General features: G+C 48.8%; 1 protein-coding gene across 1 annotated transcript in view; it reads right to left on the bottom strand.

The window, feature by feature from the left end:
* LOC119381770 (Down syndrome cell adhesion molecule-like protein 1) overlaps window positions 1-17,093 on the bottom strand; it is a 156,760-nt gene that overhangs the window by 48,113 nt on the left and 91,554 nt on the right. The window contains exons 17-18 of the mRNA XM_037649535.1: window positions 15,040-15,277; window positions 10,332-10,430 (exon numbers count right to left, since the gene is read on the bottom strand). Coding sequence (XP_037505463.1) covers window positions 10,332-10,430; window positions 15,040-15,277 — 337 coding nt within the window. The remainder of the gene's footprint in view (window positions 1-10,331; window positions 10,431-15,039; window positions 15,278-17,093) is intronic.

Genomic DNA, 17,093 nt, shown 5'->3' with positions numbered 1-17,093 from the left:
AGCCAGGGCGCGTGGCGCATATCCCTTGTCTGTCATGTTACAAAATCACGTGTTTCAAGTAGAATGAAAAAACGAACGTACAGAAGATGGAAATTGATGGTGACCAGCTCGGACCTACCTCGTCATCTTGCTTCTTCTTGATTACAGAAGTAAACTCTAGCGTTTCCTAGCCTAATATCTTAGAAGTATGACGGCAAGCCGGGTTTCACAACAGCCGAATCCGCCAAGTGCTGCCGGCGTCCTTTTTTAAGCAAGCTAGAATAAGCGATGACTATACGAGCTATAGGATACAAACCCATGCCAGACGCTATATTTTTAAAGTGACGTTGTATGGGCGATACGCCATGTATCTTCCAAGCTTTGTTCACGTAGATGAGAACAACGCGTGGTTTAATATTTTATAAGAAGCCTTCAGAGCAAGTTTGCCCGTCCTACAGTCTATGCCTGTGGCCTAGGTCAAATCTGCTATCTGCTTTCGTAGAAGAGACATCGACGAGTTTTTGAAAATTCGTAAGCATCAGCTCAGTCGGGCAATAGACCTTATGCAAAATTGCTGCCATCTGTCGGAGGTTTCATGAAACTACCGATTTGGCGCCATGTTGGAGGCTTGTGTCCGAATCGTATTGCTGTCACTGCTATAACGTCTTGCTTGTATCTGCTTTGATAGCGGGCAACCGGTACATAAAAACGTCAGACGAGTGTGTAACGGCATGTAAGCGTTACCAGCATTTCCTAGTTATTACGTTGACAGTTATTACGTTTAAAGAATCGCCTCACAACGAGAAGAAGGTACAAGTTTGTCACCTAGTCACATGTAGGCCTGCTGTCGCTGAGAATGAAGCTTTGCTCTAGCTTATAAACTTTGTCTGTCTGCTTTCAATGCAACGAACAAAGCGTTGTTAGCTGTCTAAATACCATGTGTGTAGAGTATGATGGTTGGGAGGAGGCTTTGGCGCGCGATACGGCTAGGCACAGCGATGACGGTAAGAAAGTGCTGTTGACCCATTTCAAAGTGGGCATGTGCTCGTAAATAACACGATATGCCAAGAATGTTCGCGTTCACATCAACAGTTTCGGGGCCTACTGGCGCCTTACAATTTCAACCCGTTTCCGCAAGACAATTTTGCGTCGCCGACTGAACGCTTTCGAACCCACTTCAGCGCGTAACCAACGGTAACGCACCCACGGTCGAGTGTAACACATTTGGCGGAACAGCATTCTTTTTTCAATTTCATGCAAAAAGTGTCACACACAAACATCTGTTAACATTTCATAGCATACAGAGGTGGATACAGGATTTTTCCGAAGGGGGTCATCTTCTGGGAGACCCTGATATATACGTGCTTTTCTTGGGCTACGTATAAATAAAAAGAAAGTAATGGGGGGTGGCCAGTCCATCCAGGCCGCCCCTCTGAATTGGGTAGTGATAGTACATTAAATGCTTGAAAAATACGCATAGTGAAACAATACGCGCGCAAAGCATCTAACCAAATGCTACCTTGTTAAACTCCAGAATCGAAAACCAGCTATAAACAACACGCTCCAGCACAATCGGTCCGTTCGCTGAGAATTGATGACGCACTCGTTAGACCTGTCTAATATGTAATTGTTATCGCAATAGAATAAACAAAGTAATGTCAACAGCAGCGCAGGCATGCGCGAGTAGCCGCGATGCAGCTTTGAAGCTCGTACACGAAGCCGCGGTTTGTCTGTGCCTGCAATCACACGGCGCGAAAACTGTCTGGTTCCAGCATGACACGAAAAAGTGTTTTCTGATGAGTGCCGATGCTGTCGCATACCACATCTATTAAGAACGGCGAACGTAAACATGGCGTTAGCCATGAGCGGCAGCCGGAGCAACGGAACGACGGAATGATCTGCCGCTTATCATCGGCCGCGAGGAAATCTAATAACATGGAGGTTAGTTGCCTGTAAACCTTTTTTCAGCACCCCAATTTCCTCAATCTGAGCAACACGGCAACGAAAATATGTCGGCATTGCCGTTCCTATCAACCGCGACACGCCGATACGTACGCTCTGAGTGTGCACATGCGGAGCGCGCTTAGCCTTCAACATGGCGGAAATGCGCACGGCGGCCGCTAGATGGCAGCAGATTTTGCATAAGGTCTATATGGTATAACTTGGTAACAGAAAGCTAGACAGTTAGCGATAAATAAATTTATCGTGGTGAATTGGTTTCGCTATGTTAACTGCTATTCGTCACGTGGCTAATTCGTTCAAAAAGCTCTCTTCTTTCCGAGGCTAGGAAAGCTGATTTGAAGTAAAGCAAACAAGTCTAATACTGATCCAACTCTCAGAAAATGTACCCTGCTTTGCGAGTGAGACTGTGAGCTGTTTGGGCACATTCTGCGACAAAGGCATACCTGCTGGGAAGTGGAATGCATGGCTGTGATATGCTTTACCTTCTCGCCTCCTCCTGTCCCTCCTCCTCAAATGTACAAAAGAACCAACAACTCTTCAACGCGGGAAAAAGATTTGTTGTACTGCATCTGACGTTGTAAATTGTCTTCAGTTTGAGCGTTTCCACTTTTCTAACAACGTTAGTAGTTGAATATTTTATGAACTAAAAACAATAAAAAAACACCTACGGACAAGTAGAGATCGTAAGCCCGCCTTAGCAAATCATATAAGCGTCGCACTTCATTGACGATACACGAACCTGGCTTGAGTGACGCACCCTAACAGCAGGCCTTCTTCTTCTTCTTATAAAAATATACACGACGGGCACAAGAGCATGCCAATAGATAGTCAGCCTAGCGTGCTAGAACCACATCTTTCATACATGGCTTTCCTACCTTTGCGCGAAGCCTATAATATTCTCGCTATGTATGCATACACAAACCGGTGCACCTTATGGTTCCCAAGAACGTACGACTTCGACGACGGATGGCTCAAGGGAAACATCAACGCCTAAGCTGGGCGCGGGCGCGTGGGTGTTCGTGTTTTTATGTATGCGTTGTATTTGCTGCTACATTTCCCACTTCTCATCGCGGGCGCCATACAGCTGTGCATTAGCATGAATAATGCACACAGGAAACCGTGAACAGTGCAGTAGGCATATACTATAGGCCCTAGGTGGCGCAGCACTCTTCTTTATTCGCTCAGCACTGGCTTTCTAGAGCACCAGCGCTTACCCATGTATAATGAATGATGCGGGGCGCAAGCGGCTCTGTCTGCGTGCGTGAGTGTTTGCACAGTTTTCCCTCTATGTGCGCGCAAATAGAGCGTTCAAGTGGAATGTGGGTTGCGCATGTGTCGTGACTTGATTTTAGTCAGCGTAAGCTTTGGCGAGGAATACCGCAGGTTGTGTTAGCTGAGCTAGTTGGCCCAGAGCCACGATAAAAGAAGGTACACAAACGCCGGCGTTTCTGTTGTCTTGATCTCAATCAATCAATTTTTCAATCAATCTTCAATCAATCTATTCTCTTATGTCCGTGTTTGCGCGCCAACCTTCTCTTATCTGAGCCGACTTAATAACCATGTGCTTGCTAGACATAAAAGTGTGCAGTTTGCTCTCACAAGCGCATTCGGAAAATCTGCGTTTTTTTGTCAACGAAGCAGACGCACAGCGCTTTCACTGGTAAAACAGATGTACACCAATTGTGTATACTCGTCTTCTCTCCGTCTGAACATGCGTGTTGTTGCAGACCTCTGCGCGTCGTCTTCGGAACGCAAGGTTATCGAGGAACAAGTCAATTACATGCTCGCACGCAACGTTATCAGGCCTTCAGCAAGCCTTTGGTCTTCTCCTGTTGTCCTAGTTAAGAAAAAGGACAGGTCAGTACGATTTGGCGTTGATTACAGGGCACTAAACAAAATTACCCGGAAGGATTTATATCCTATGCCTTGGATTGACGATGCCCTTAACACCTTACAGGGTGCTGAATACTTTTCAAGCCTCGACTTGCGATCTGGCTATTGGCAGATCCCGATGCACGAGTCTGATAAAGAGAAGACCGCATTTGCTACACCTGATGGCCTCTTCGAATTCAATGTCATGCCTTTTGGGCTCTGCAATGCCCCAGCCACATTTGAGCGAATGATCGATACGGTACTGCGGGGCTTAAAATGGGAGACCTGTCTTTGTTACCTGGACGACAACGTCATTTTTTCGTCCAGCTTCTCACAACGCCTAGAACGTCCAGACGAGGTACTAACGTGTCTAGCCAAAGCCGGTCTCCAGCTAAACACCAAGAAGTGTCGGTTTGCGAGCCGCAGCATCAGAGTGTTGGGTCACGTCGTCAGCAAGCTTGGTACTGAACCTGATCCTGACAAGCTGGCCGCTGTCTTGCACTTTCATAAACCCACTACGCCAAAGGACCTTCGCAGCTTCCTCGGCTTAGCGTCGTACTTCCGCCGGTTTGTCCGTGATTTTTCCACTATCGCAGCACCTCTTCACAAACTTCTGACCACAAGTGCGTCTTTCGTTTGGACGGATGACCGTGAAGCTGCTTTCCAGACCCTCAAGCGATGCCTCACGTCAGGGCCAGTTCTTCGCCATTTCGATCCCACAGCACCTACTATCTTACACACTGACGCAAGTGGGCATGGAATCGGCGCTGTCCTGCTGCAGCATGACCAGACTTCGCAAGAGCAAGTAGTGGCTTACGCGAGTCGCACTCTCTCTCCAGCTGAACGGAATTACACCATCACTGAACAAGAATGTCTGGCCATCGTGTGGTCTGTGCAAAAGTTTCGCCCTTATTTGTACGGCCGCCATTTTACGATCGTGACAGACCATCATGCGCTCTGTTGGTTGTCCTCTCTGAAGAACTTGTCAGGACGCCTCGGCCGTTGGGTGCTCTGACTCCAGGAGTATGACTACATTGTCACATACAGGTCGGGCAGGAAACACCAAGATGCTGACGCTTTGTAGCGTTGCCCGCTGTCGCAAAAAATCACAGCATATCCACGGAGTGAATGATGATGAGTGGGCGAAGCTGCGGAGGTTCATCGCTAAACCGTGAATCTTCCGTGAATTCTGCCCAGTACATCATCACCGACGTGAAATCGGGCGCGTTTATACTAAAGGTTCGATGAGAGTTATGACGACTTGCAGCTCACTTTAATTTTACATGTACGCTGCGAATTTTCATTGTTTAGAAAACCATTGCTTTAGAAAACATCTGGCGTCTTTCGCTAAGCAGCTGGCGTTTTTCCGTTTTGCTTTAGAAACATCTGGCGTCTTTTCGTTTTGCTTTTAGAAAACATCTGACGTCTTTCGTTGGTTTATTTGATCAATCAACGGCGTTTTGAACAAAATTTTTATTGTTTAATCACGCACAGGAGAAATCTCACCAGGCACTACCTTGGAGGTAAACAATGGCTGGTAATGGGGAATGAGAGACAGAAGAATTCGGCTTTTAGTTAACGAGCACGCTGCGAATTTTTTATTGTTCAACAACGCACAGGAGAAATCTCCCACCGGCACCACCTTGGAGGTCAAGATCTGATACTAGCGTTAAGACTGGTTACGCACTACGACGGGGACGAACGGTTGCCGCTTTAAGGAGCTTCGCCCCTAAAAATTGGACCATCTCCCCGAAGGGAACGCTGATGGGATGCGAAGCAGCAGCATTGCGCACGGGTGGCGTCACGGGTTGAACGGCGCTAACGCGGGTGCGGCGGTGAGCGCTAGAAGATTCGTTTGAAACGAAACTCGGTGTAGCGTTTACTGGTGTTATGGCTCATTCACACTGGGGAATCCGCCGGCCACAGCGACCGGAATTCGCGCGCCGCCGAAAGTCAACATTGTTCACACCGCTTAGCAACCGCACCGCCGAAACTAGGGCGTCTAGTTGTCATCGTCCCCTTCGCGCGAAGGAACGCTGGCATCGACGCGCTCCGCGTTGTGTACGCGTTTCGTTATGGTGAAGCGCATAAACAGGAGCAGGGTCGTCGAACTGTTGGGCCTGCTGCAAAGCAACTTTCTGGCGATGTCTGACGAGGATAAACATGCATTCGCCGAACAAAAGAAACGACGCAAGCACTTGTGGTTGGTTCGTCCTGATTTGCAAGACGCGAGAAGCTTGGTCGAGCCGAGGTAATGCTACCCGTTTTGCGAGATCGCGATGATGTATTGCAAATATGCTAATCGCGACAACACTTGGCAGTTGTAGAGAGCTACAGGATCATTAGGAAAGACTTCGCTGTGGCTGCGGGCTTCGACGACTGCGATATCACAAGCGCGCCGCCATTTTTCGAATGTTCGACTCGCGTTCCGATTGGTTCGCGGTGAAGGAATCCGGCGGCAGCTGCCGCAAAAATCGGTCCAGGACCGATCGACGCGGAATGGGCTTTTCCGGCAGATCTCGCTGCCGCCGAAGCGGATTCCGCGCGCTCTGGCCGCCGAATGTCTCAGTGTGAACGCGCCTTAAACGTTTGTTTGAACCGCGCACACGGGAGGCGAGCGGGCGTTGGAGCCGGCAGCTGCGGCGCTCCGGCGGGTGAGGGAGAGAGTGACGTACGCGCGCACCTGCGAGGGGTGCGTGAGAGGAGTGCGTGACGTCAACGCCCAGCTGCGGCATGACCTACTTGGCACCGCTCCAACACCTGCGCCGAGGGAAGCGCGTTGCCTCGCGTTTGTGCGGACGGACGGGCAGCGTTACACAGGCTAGTCAAAGAGCTGCTACACATCTAATAACCATGACGCACCAACCTCTTGTACGGCACCTCTCAGCGAAGCGACCACGCAGATGACCAGCCTTATGGTGCGTTCACACTGAGACATTCGGCGGCGAGAGCGCGCGGAATCCGCTTCGGCGGCAGCGAGATCCACCGGAAAAGCCCATTTCGCGCCGATCGGTCCTGGACCGATTTTTGCGGCAGCTGCCGCCGGATTCCCCTCCGCGAACCAATTGAAACGCGAATCGAACATTCGAAAAATGGCGGCGCGCTTGTGATATCGCAGTCGTCAAAGCCCGCAGCAACAACGAAGTCTTTCGTAATCATCCTGTAGCACTCGACAACTGCCAAGTGTTGTCGCGATTAGCATATTTGCATATTTACAATACATCATCGCGATCTCGCAAAACAGGTAGCATTATCTCGGCTCGGCCAAGCTTCTCGCGTCTTGCAAATCAGGACGAACCAACCACAATTGCTTGCGTCGTTTCTTGTTCGGCGAATGCATGTTTCTTCTCGTCAGACGTCGCCAGAAATTTGCTTTCCAGCAGGCCCAGCAGTTCGACGACCTTGCTCCTGTTTATGCGCTTCGTCATAACGAAACGCGTACACAACGCAGAGCGCGTCGATGCCAGCGTTCCTTCGCACGAAGGGACGATGACAACTAGGCGCCCTAGATTCGGCGGTGCGGTTGATAAGTGGTGTGAACAATGTGGAATTTCGGCGGCGCGCCAATTCCGGTCGCTGTGGCCGGCGGATTCCCCAGTGGCTTCAAGTCCACTGCGCCGGATGACTTGCTTCAGTCCGCAGACCTCGCCGTGCTTCAACGTCGCTGCGTGCGTCGCCCGCTGCCGTGAAATTGCCCGCGCCAACACCTCTACCATTCAGGCCAAGAGGAAAGTTCGTTACGATGAGACACGTAGAGTTGTGTGATTCCACCCCGGCGACGAAGTGCTCCTCTGGACACCTGTTTGCACACTGGGGCTCTGTGAAAAATTCGTTCACAGATACCTGGGCCCTTACACCGTGCTTGAACGAACCTCCGCTGTGAACGATCGCGTCGCTCCTGTTAGTTCGGCTTCGGACCGCCGCCGTCGCGGTACCTAGATCCCCCATGTGTCTCGCCTGAAGCCCTATATACGGCGTTCGTACCCTTACTAAATGGACGTCTTGCTGACCGCTTTCGTCAATGGGGGGGGGGGGGAATAGTGTGAGCGCTGACTGTGCCATTCATCATCTTCACTTGTGCATACAAATCATCGTAATCATCATCATCGTGTTGGCTCGCCGGTTTTCGGTTTTTGGTTCGCGCGCCTTTGCTGTAAATATAACAATCGTTCGGTCGTACCTGACGTCATCTCACAATATTCAGGATCGAGCGGGATTCGAACCGAGGCCGAACTCAGAGTCGCGCCGGTGCTTGGAACTCAGTCGCAAAAAGACGCTATACAGGCTTCATGTCGGGCAAGGAATCACGTTAACGGATGTTAACTTCCCCTCTTCACTTTCCCTCTCCCCTTCTCCTCTCCACTACAGCTCTCCACTTCTCCTCTCTCCTCCCCCTCTTCCTCTGAAACGCTGGCTAGACATGCCGAAATTTTCTCCTGCGCAGCCCCGCGATGAGCGCCAGCGCATGCGCGTCCCCTCCCCCTCTCTCTCCTCTCCTACGCAGCCACCCTGTCACGCGCCTGTCGACCGCGTACCGTGCTCGCCCTGTAAGAATTAACGGCCAGGCTAGAGGGAAGACAAGACGCGCGTAGCGTTCCTCCAACGAACGCCAACGGAACGCGATCGTACAAGTGCTTCGGCTTCGCATCGCCTCATGGTCCCTTTTAGCGGGAAATGGTGTAATTTTTATTGCGATAGCAATTATATGGACAGTCTCGGCTGATTTTTGCCGTCGCCGTCGCCGCCGTCATGCACTGTATATGTATATGTCTATATATATATATATATATATATATATATATATATATATATATATATATATATATATCAAAGCCACAAAGAAAAATAATTCAGGAAAACTTTCCGACGCGCGGAATCGAACGGGTGACCTCCCGCTCTCCAGCGCGCGGCGTTGACGGTTAGGCCACGAACAGCTCCGTCTTTCCGCCTGCTAACGGCGAGCTATTTATATACACCACTTACATCAGCATGCCTTTAGATGCGAAGTATTAGAAGCGAAGTATCTTATGGCGGAGTTCGATTCGGTGGTGGTTTACGGCGTGACCACCCTTACTGCGCATGCGCATACCCTTTCCATTCACCCTCTCCCCACCCCCTGTACAGTTACCCTCTCCCCTACCACTCTCCTCTACCCCCTCTCCACTTTCCCTCTCCCCACCACCTCTCCCCTCCTACTACACCCATTCACTCTTCCTCCCCCTCTCCCCTCCGCCTTTCCACTCTTCCTCTGAAACGCGGGCTAGACATGCCGAATTTCTCTCCTGCGCAACGCCGCGATGAGCTCCAGCGCATGCGCGTCCCCTCCCCCTCTCTCTCCTCTCCTACGCTGCCCCCCTCTCGCACGCATGCCGACTGCGTTCCCCGCTCATTTTGTGAGAATTAACGGCCAGGCTAGAGGGAAGATAAGACGCGCGTAGCGTTCCTCTTCGCGTTCCACGACGCGAAGTCGGTGGCATGCCCAAAGAACGCCAACGGAACGCGATCGTGCAAGTGCTCCGGCTTCGCATCGCCTCATGGTCCCCTTTAGCGGGAAGTGGTGTAATTTCTGAGTTACCACATAGATGGCGCGATGTCCACGCGTGGCGTAGGGTGCCTTGATGCGCGTTTTGTTGCGCGCACACATCGAGGCACACTAGCGTGGCGTGCTTTAAAGATCGTCGCCCCGTTCTTCCGAACGCCGTTGCTCTTCGCCTACAGGGCGTGGTCGCCTTCGTGCGCTTATCTCGAGGAAAGAAGGGGGCGGCGCGCTGGGAGGAGGGAACGGGGGGTTGTATGTCTTGTGCTTTCCCCGCGATGTCTGCGCTGAAGTTACAGATCGTACGAAGGTCGCTTCGACGCTGCAGCGGCCGCGTTTGCGAAAGGGGCGCGCCGTTCAAACAGAAATAAGTAACGTCTGGGACAGTTAGTTCGCGCTCGTCCTGTATGTACCTGTTCGTTCGTTTGGTGCGTCCTGCTTTATGTTTGAGCAGTGCGCTTCCAGTGTCGAGCTGTGACGCATAATAGTTCGCGCTGGTGCTGCGTGCGTTCTTTTCGTGCGTCCTTTGGTCTCGAGCGACGCGCTGGCAATTTCGAGCTGCTTTCCGTTCTTCGCGTTACATTCCAATTTATTGCTATCGCATTCATTGCTTCGCCGTTGCGGCGGAACTTTGACCTTTTTTTTCATTTTTAATGTTTTCAATTTTCGGTCAATGACACGGCTATTTCTGTTGTTCCGGATGTCTTAAGAAAATGTGCTCATTCTCTCTTGTATCACTTTTCCAGTACTGAAGTCTTCACTATGTCAGTGAAAAAAAACACGAATTCCTTATGGAGGGTGCGGAACGTCACTGAGTCCGGCGTTTGTCTACATTTTCAGCGTCAATGCACTATATTCAGATTCACTATAACGAGATTCTTCTGTTACAGTTCATGCTGCGACGTAGGATGTGCTCATTCGAACTTTTTGAGTACTGTGCGATTGCGCGTTTACAAGAAAAGCAAAAAAAACGCAGGCATACCTGTGATTGGCTTCGCTTCTTTCGACGACACATCCCACGAGACTGTGACAGCGCTTGTCGATGTAGACACAACGTGGATCACAGGAGGAAGAGGGGGATCTGCGTTGTCATCCAGAGAAGAGGGAAAAAAAGCCAATTAGGCACAGCGGTTGTCTGCAGTGTTAAACAGGCTCATTAGACTGCTGCAGTTCTCGGTGGTACTAAACGTAATGCATGTAAGCTGATATCTTTTCTGTATGAGCAATCATTTATACGTATTGATGACTCTGGCACATGTGACCATTATAAATAATGGTTTCTGGAAAACACTTTTAATTAGATGACACTCGTCGCCTTGTTCTTGTTTCTTTGATTAAAGTTTCCCATAGCTACAGCACGGTCGCACAGAGTATAGAAATTTCATTTGAGCTGCCAAGTTTTGCGTTGCAAGGTGAATATAAAGAAAATCCTGCGACAGCCATCTATAGACTTAGGGTGAATGCCGTTTTGAGCAGTTGGCATTTGAAAGCTATTGTATTGTACTTTCCGCTGTATGAGTTTTTGTGAAGCATAAAAAGATTACCGGTGATGAATTTATTCCTGCGCGAAAGCGTCCAGCGCCGTTCCTCGCAGGCCAGTTGTAAGTCAGGAATAAAAAAAAGCCTACCACACTTCTGTTGCCTCGGTAAAGCTTAGCCACTCAGCAAAAAATTGCATAAGATATGTTGGAACATTGCACGTATATTCATTATGAACATATTACTGCAGTTCCCAAAAGAAAGCACCATCGCTTATGAAGAGAATCTTTTTAAATTGTCTTTAGCATTTCTGATTTTACCATTTGGCAACTGTAGTAAGCACTGCAATATTGACAATAATATTAAATAAAACGTTGTGTTAAAAGGCGACTCCCTAAATGCATCTCTGCATCTCTTTTTCAAAGGTGACCCAATTTGAGGCAAATGCAGGCACAGTGGTGCCCAGATTTCAATGTGCCAACCTAAGGCAAGTACAGTATTTCTGCGTGCACTTACTAATACTTTCTAAGCAATGATCTCAGTCCCCACTGCCTCTTCTCTAGGATGCCATTGAAACTGCGCTTTATCTGATACCTCAGCCTAACTTCAATGCTAGGCCGGTGTACTGTCTCCGTACATGCGGGTGACTGACAAAGTGGCTGGTTATATCTAACTGCCTGACAGATGAGCTGATGCATGCCGTACGCTTTATGCAAGTGCTCGTCCAACCACTCTCACGAACAACGGCTGGTGACATTCATGCTTTGATAAATTCAAGAATACAAATTTTAAATGCGGAGCATTTCTTAGTCGCACCTGCGGCGTCGGCCGCCGTCCACACCCCCACTGCGCATGCTCGGCTCGTCTCGTGCCGGCAGCAAGCCTCTCCTCTCCTTCCCTCGCGTGCTCGGCTCGTCTCGTGCCGGCAGCAGGCCTCTCCTCTCCCTCCCTTTCTCCCTCCCTCCCTCCTCTCCGTCCCTCCCTCCTCTCGATCGAACGCGGGCGGTGTGTATATAAGCGGCGGAGCGCGCGTTCGGAATTCAATCAAGGGCGTCTTTACTTGGCTTTCGCTTGACTCGAGTAGACGCGATGGAAGCAACAGTACCTTAAAGGGGTGGTGCCATCAAATTTCGAGGCTATAACAAGCCTGTTGCGGGTTTCCTCTGTATGCAAGGACACTCCACACGAAGGGTCGGACACAGCAAACGTTTAGAATATATTTTAATTCACTTCCAAAGTGTACCTAAATGCCCATTCTCCCAATAGAAACCCATCGCTAGCGCGCCAACACTGACGTAGATCTGTAGGATGGGCAACGAAAGTTGTAGTGACGTCACACCAAATCTGCTGTAGTAACGTGAGTGACCTCCGGACCTCAGCCACTTCCGCAACGTACGTACCGGCTGTAGTGAACTAGAATATATTCTAGTTCACTATAGTACCGGCAAAGCATCGGTTGCTACATCACTCGCCGGGTTTCGATCGCTTCCTGGCTAAGTGCGTCACAGCCTTGTGTGGTCACGTGACCACGCCTCCTACACTTCTACGTCACTGCCCAACCTCGGCGCCCAGAAACCGAAACCGAAAGTTGTCCACATGAAAAGGCGATATTAAATTATTTATCGAGAATACATGAATCTTGGTGCGTGCATCATGCTTCCTGGAGCTATAGGAAACGCTTACAGCAGAGAACGCGCAAGCCACAAATTTGGTGGCACCACCCCTTTAAATCAGCGTTCCACCACTCGCTGAAGGCAACGTTACCCCACCCTCACCATCGTGGGCGTCAACAACAGCAAGCAACGCAGAAGACAAGGCTGCGAAGAGACGAGCATACGACGCTGAACGCGAGCGTTTGAAGCGAGCTGCGGGCCCGGAACTTCGTGCACGAGAAGCTGCTGCGAGACGGCAACGACGGGCTGCGGATCCTTCACTCGGGGAACGAGAAGCAGCTGCGAAACGGCAACGACGGGCTGTGGATCCTGAACGTCGTGCTCGAGAAGCAGCAACCGTTCGTGAACTTCGAGTAGCGGATCCATCACTCGGGCAGCGCGACGCTTCTGCGAAACCCAATTACGCAACATTCACGCTATACCCTCACCAGTCTGCGACGCATTTACTCGAGTTCCCCCCGTGGGAAGATGCGGACGACATTTTTTATTCGTTATCCCTGTGCGACACGCTTCATGAACGGTTGTCTGTAAATGCGTAAAATTTGCATAATTTAATTCGAAGGTTGGTGCCAAGGTGCATTATCGTGTATCTACAGTAATTAATTTATGTACAACGTAAACAAATATTTAGTTTTTATTCAGTGAGCATCGCTATATTTCTTCAAAAACAGAATTCAACGACGCACTCAAGTTACATGCGACAGTTACCTTCTGGCTTCGAGAATTCTAAAAATGTAAAAAAAAGAAAGATTGGAGGACGCTTTGAGCTTTATCATTCGCCGTTTCAAACTATCCTAGAATGCCTACTACAAGTACAGTTGCGAAGGGCTCACTGCGCTATAATTATTTCTTTTGGGGATTGGCGAAGTATCGACTACGCGTCCGTACGGCAACACGCGCACCCGTGAAGCTACCAGCAGCACACTTGGTTGATGCTGTTGTGATAATGATAATTAATTATGTCCGTGCATTTTGTGATTGGTGGGCCTCTACGCCAACCACTCGTTGTGAAATTCACACGTTCTTGACTCGTGGTGCGATTCTGCCCTTCTGTCAAGCAATATTCAGTGCGTTAGGGAGCATCATCCCACCACATGACATTCATATAGGGTTTTTGTTGCGATAGCAATTATATGGACACTCTCGGCTGGTTGTTGCCGTCGGCATCGCCGTCGCGATCGCCGTCTTGTCCCGTGTATATATATATATATATATATATATATATATATATATATATATATATATATATATATATATATATATATGTATATATATATATATATATATATATATATATATATATATATATATATATATATTAGCCACAAAGAAAAATAATTCAGAAAAATACTTTCCGATGGCGACCTCACGCTCCGCAGCGCGCGGCGTTAGCTGGCTAGGCCACGAATAGTACCGTCTTTCAGCATGCTAACAGCGAGATATTTACATACACCATTTACTTCAGCGTGCTTTCTTGCTCACCAGCGAGATGGCGCGAAGTGCGCGAGGGGGCACGCTTTAAAGTTCATCGCCCCGCTCGTAGCGATGCGCGCGCGCCTCCGTGCACTTCGCCCTACAGGGCGTGGTCGCCGGCGCGCGCTTATCTCGTGGAGGGGGGGGGGGGTGTATGTCTTGTGCTTTCACCGCGATGTCCGCGCTGAAGTTACAGAGCGTACGAAGGCCACTTCGCTCGCTGCAGCGGCCGCGCTTGCGAAACGAGCTCGCTGTTCAGACAGAAATAAGTAACAACTGTGACAGTTCGCGCTCGTCTTGTGTGTACCTGTGCGTTCGTTTCATACGTCCTTCTTCATGTTTGAGCAGCGCACTTTAAGAGTCGAGCTATGACACTTGATAGTCCGAGCTCTTCCTGTATGTGTTCTTTTCGTGCGTGCTTTGCGCTTGAGTGACGCGCTGGAAATTTCGAACTGCTTTCTGTTCTTCGCGTTACATTCCAATTTGTTGCTATCGCATTCATTGCTTCGCAGTTGCGGCAGAACTGTGACTTTTTTTCCGAAGCACGGGCATGGCTATGTGGTGGAAAACCTGCTTGCCAGGCAGTAGTCCTGGGCTCGAATCACACTCGTACTGAATTTACTTATTAGTTTACTTGTATCTATTTGAAATTTTGCTCATGGACAACGCTGATTTTTTGCTCACAGCCAACGACGCCGAAGCCGAAGCCGACGCCGACACCGGAATTTCTGCGAAACGAGCTCTGTAACGCTATCACGTAAAAATATTTTGAAATTCCTGCCGAAACATTCCACATCCAACATCTTTCCAAACACGGTTCTGCAAGCTTTCCCCAAAGCGATCGTGTGTAGCAAAATATTTTAACCAGAAAGAACATAAGAAAGCTTTAGGCAACAACAATGCTCATTTTACCAGCAGCTCATTGTTTTCGGTCTCTTCCTTGCCAACTGTGCACAGGAATGGCGAGAGTAAGCCGTGTCTCCAAATGAGGACCCCGTGTCGCAAAGGTTGATACCCGAACAACCAGTATAAATAAAAATGGACAGATGTCTGCCTTTTGTTCACCGTGTTCGAAAGTTTGAGCTGTAATTTCGGCGGATGGCGGCCCCGCGCCTTTCCCGTTGAACGCCTGTACGATGACGCTGTATTTGGTGGAACGCTTCAGGTTGTTGATGCTGATTTCGGGAACGAAGCCGTCCAAGACGTCGATCGTTTTGTAGACGAAGGACTCGCCCGATCCGACTGGCTTGTAGCCGACGTAGTAGCCGCGTATACGTCCGTGAGCCGAAAAGTTCGGAGGGGGCTGAAAAAAAAAAGACAGTTTTGTCGACCCGAATTTGCGCGCGCGCACGCGCGAACGCACACACAAACAGACACACATACGCGCGCGCACGCACACACACCCCCACGCACGCACGCAAACACGCACACACACACACACACACACACGCACACACACAATTAAGGCTGCTTAAATTAAGGCCTCCGTGCTGCTTTACAGTGCGTCATTGAAGAACATTCACAATCATGGTCCATCTTCTCTGACTTCAAGGCAGCTCTTCGATGTCTTATGTCACCATTTCGTTATGGTCCTAATGAGCAATTAGTTGCTGATATAAGACTTCTTCACCGCTATGCAGTCGAGAAAAAAAAAACACAGTATAGAGTATCAATGGATACCGGGCCACTGCGGTTTACACGGTAACGAGCGTGCAGATGAGGCCGCTCGATCTGCACATGATGGTGTCCACTTTATAGCTATACCGTTTTCCAGAGCCAACGCAGCTGCAAGACTTCCTTCGCTGGCCCGTGAACTCACATTTGCACAGTGGAACTCGGTGGAAATCACCAACGTTGGTGTACACACTTTGAATCCCAATATCCAGCACCGTCTTCCTTTAGGAGTATCTCGAGCTTAGGAGAAGCTTCTGTGTCGCCTATGGCTTGGCGTGGCCTTCACGAAGGCTTACTCCGATCAGATTGGAATAGCAAACAGCCCACCATGAGATAACTGCAGCTGCGTAGAAACGATTGCGCATCTCCCGTGTGAGTGTCCCCGTTTCAGCGCGCCAAGACAAGAACTTTGCAATTAGTTACACAGATTTGATAATAGCCCTTTGGAAGGTATTTCGCTTACCGTCGAGCCAAAAAATGAAAACCCTGCAGCCGGCCGCCGTTGGAACAAATTCGTCTCATGTCGAATGTGAACCCCGCAATCTTGCTTGATACTTTCGACTTTTAGTGTTCGGAAAGGTGGTGCAGTTTTGGTATGCTTTCATTCTTCATTTTTTACGCGACAATCCTGGTCAGTTAGATTGTTTTATAAACTTTCTTTTTCAATCTTGGCCTATGAAGCCAAAGTACGCATCATGTATACAATGCACGTACATGAACTCCCATAGCCGCAAACGTCGAGGGCTGTATTCAGAAAGCTACTCATTCCACGTGCTTCGTGCCATTGCATGTCCTCCTCCTAGCATCATGTATGGCTGGAATTTTGCGGACAAATATGCCCTCAAAGGTTATTGCGAATACTTGCCCAATTACCAATCGTTGAAAGTGCAAACTTATGCATGGGAAATGCACAAATCTATCAATACGTAATTACGTGTCCGTCAAGTTGTCAGTTTAAAGTGTTATAACTTTTTTAAAATATTCGCCTCAACTTGTTTCGCCACGTTAGAAAAACTCCAAACGATCATATCTATTCCGGACTAAAAAAACAATGACGTGCCTCACAATTGTTCGTACGTTTTGGAACCGAAATAACCAGTATTCGCTTTATGCGATTTTTACATAGTTACACTATAGAGGCCTACTAAAACATGCTTGTGAAGAAGTTGGCAGTATGAATTCAGTAGCAAATGTATTTTGCTTACCATTTGTAATGATATATGTTATTGTTCGTCATTAGATACAACATTATATTAACTAATCGATGATTGAGTATTTGAATATTTAAAATTTTTCTTTCGGCTCATCCAAAGTGATATTGTAACGAACTGAATTTTGAAGCCAAACTAGCCTATGTATATGGGCCCAGCATTGCTTGTAATCATGTTATAAAGAAGAAACGATATCGGATTTAAAAAAAAGTCAATTCGAAGTTCCACGAAGAT

Source organism: Rhipicephalus sanguineus, chromosome 2 (assembly GCF_013339695.2).
Source record: "Rhipicephalus sanguineus isolate Rsan-2018 chromosome 2, BIME_Rsan_1.4, whole genome shotgun sequence".
Classification (NCBI taxonomy): Eukaryota; Metazoa; Arthropoda; class Arachnida; order Ixodida; family Ixodidae; genus Rhipicephalus; species Rhipicephalus sanguineus.
Note: the sequence above shows the minus strand (reverse complement) of the source record. Positions and strands in the feature narration are given on the sequence as shown.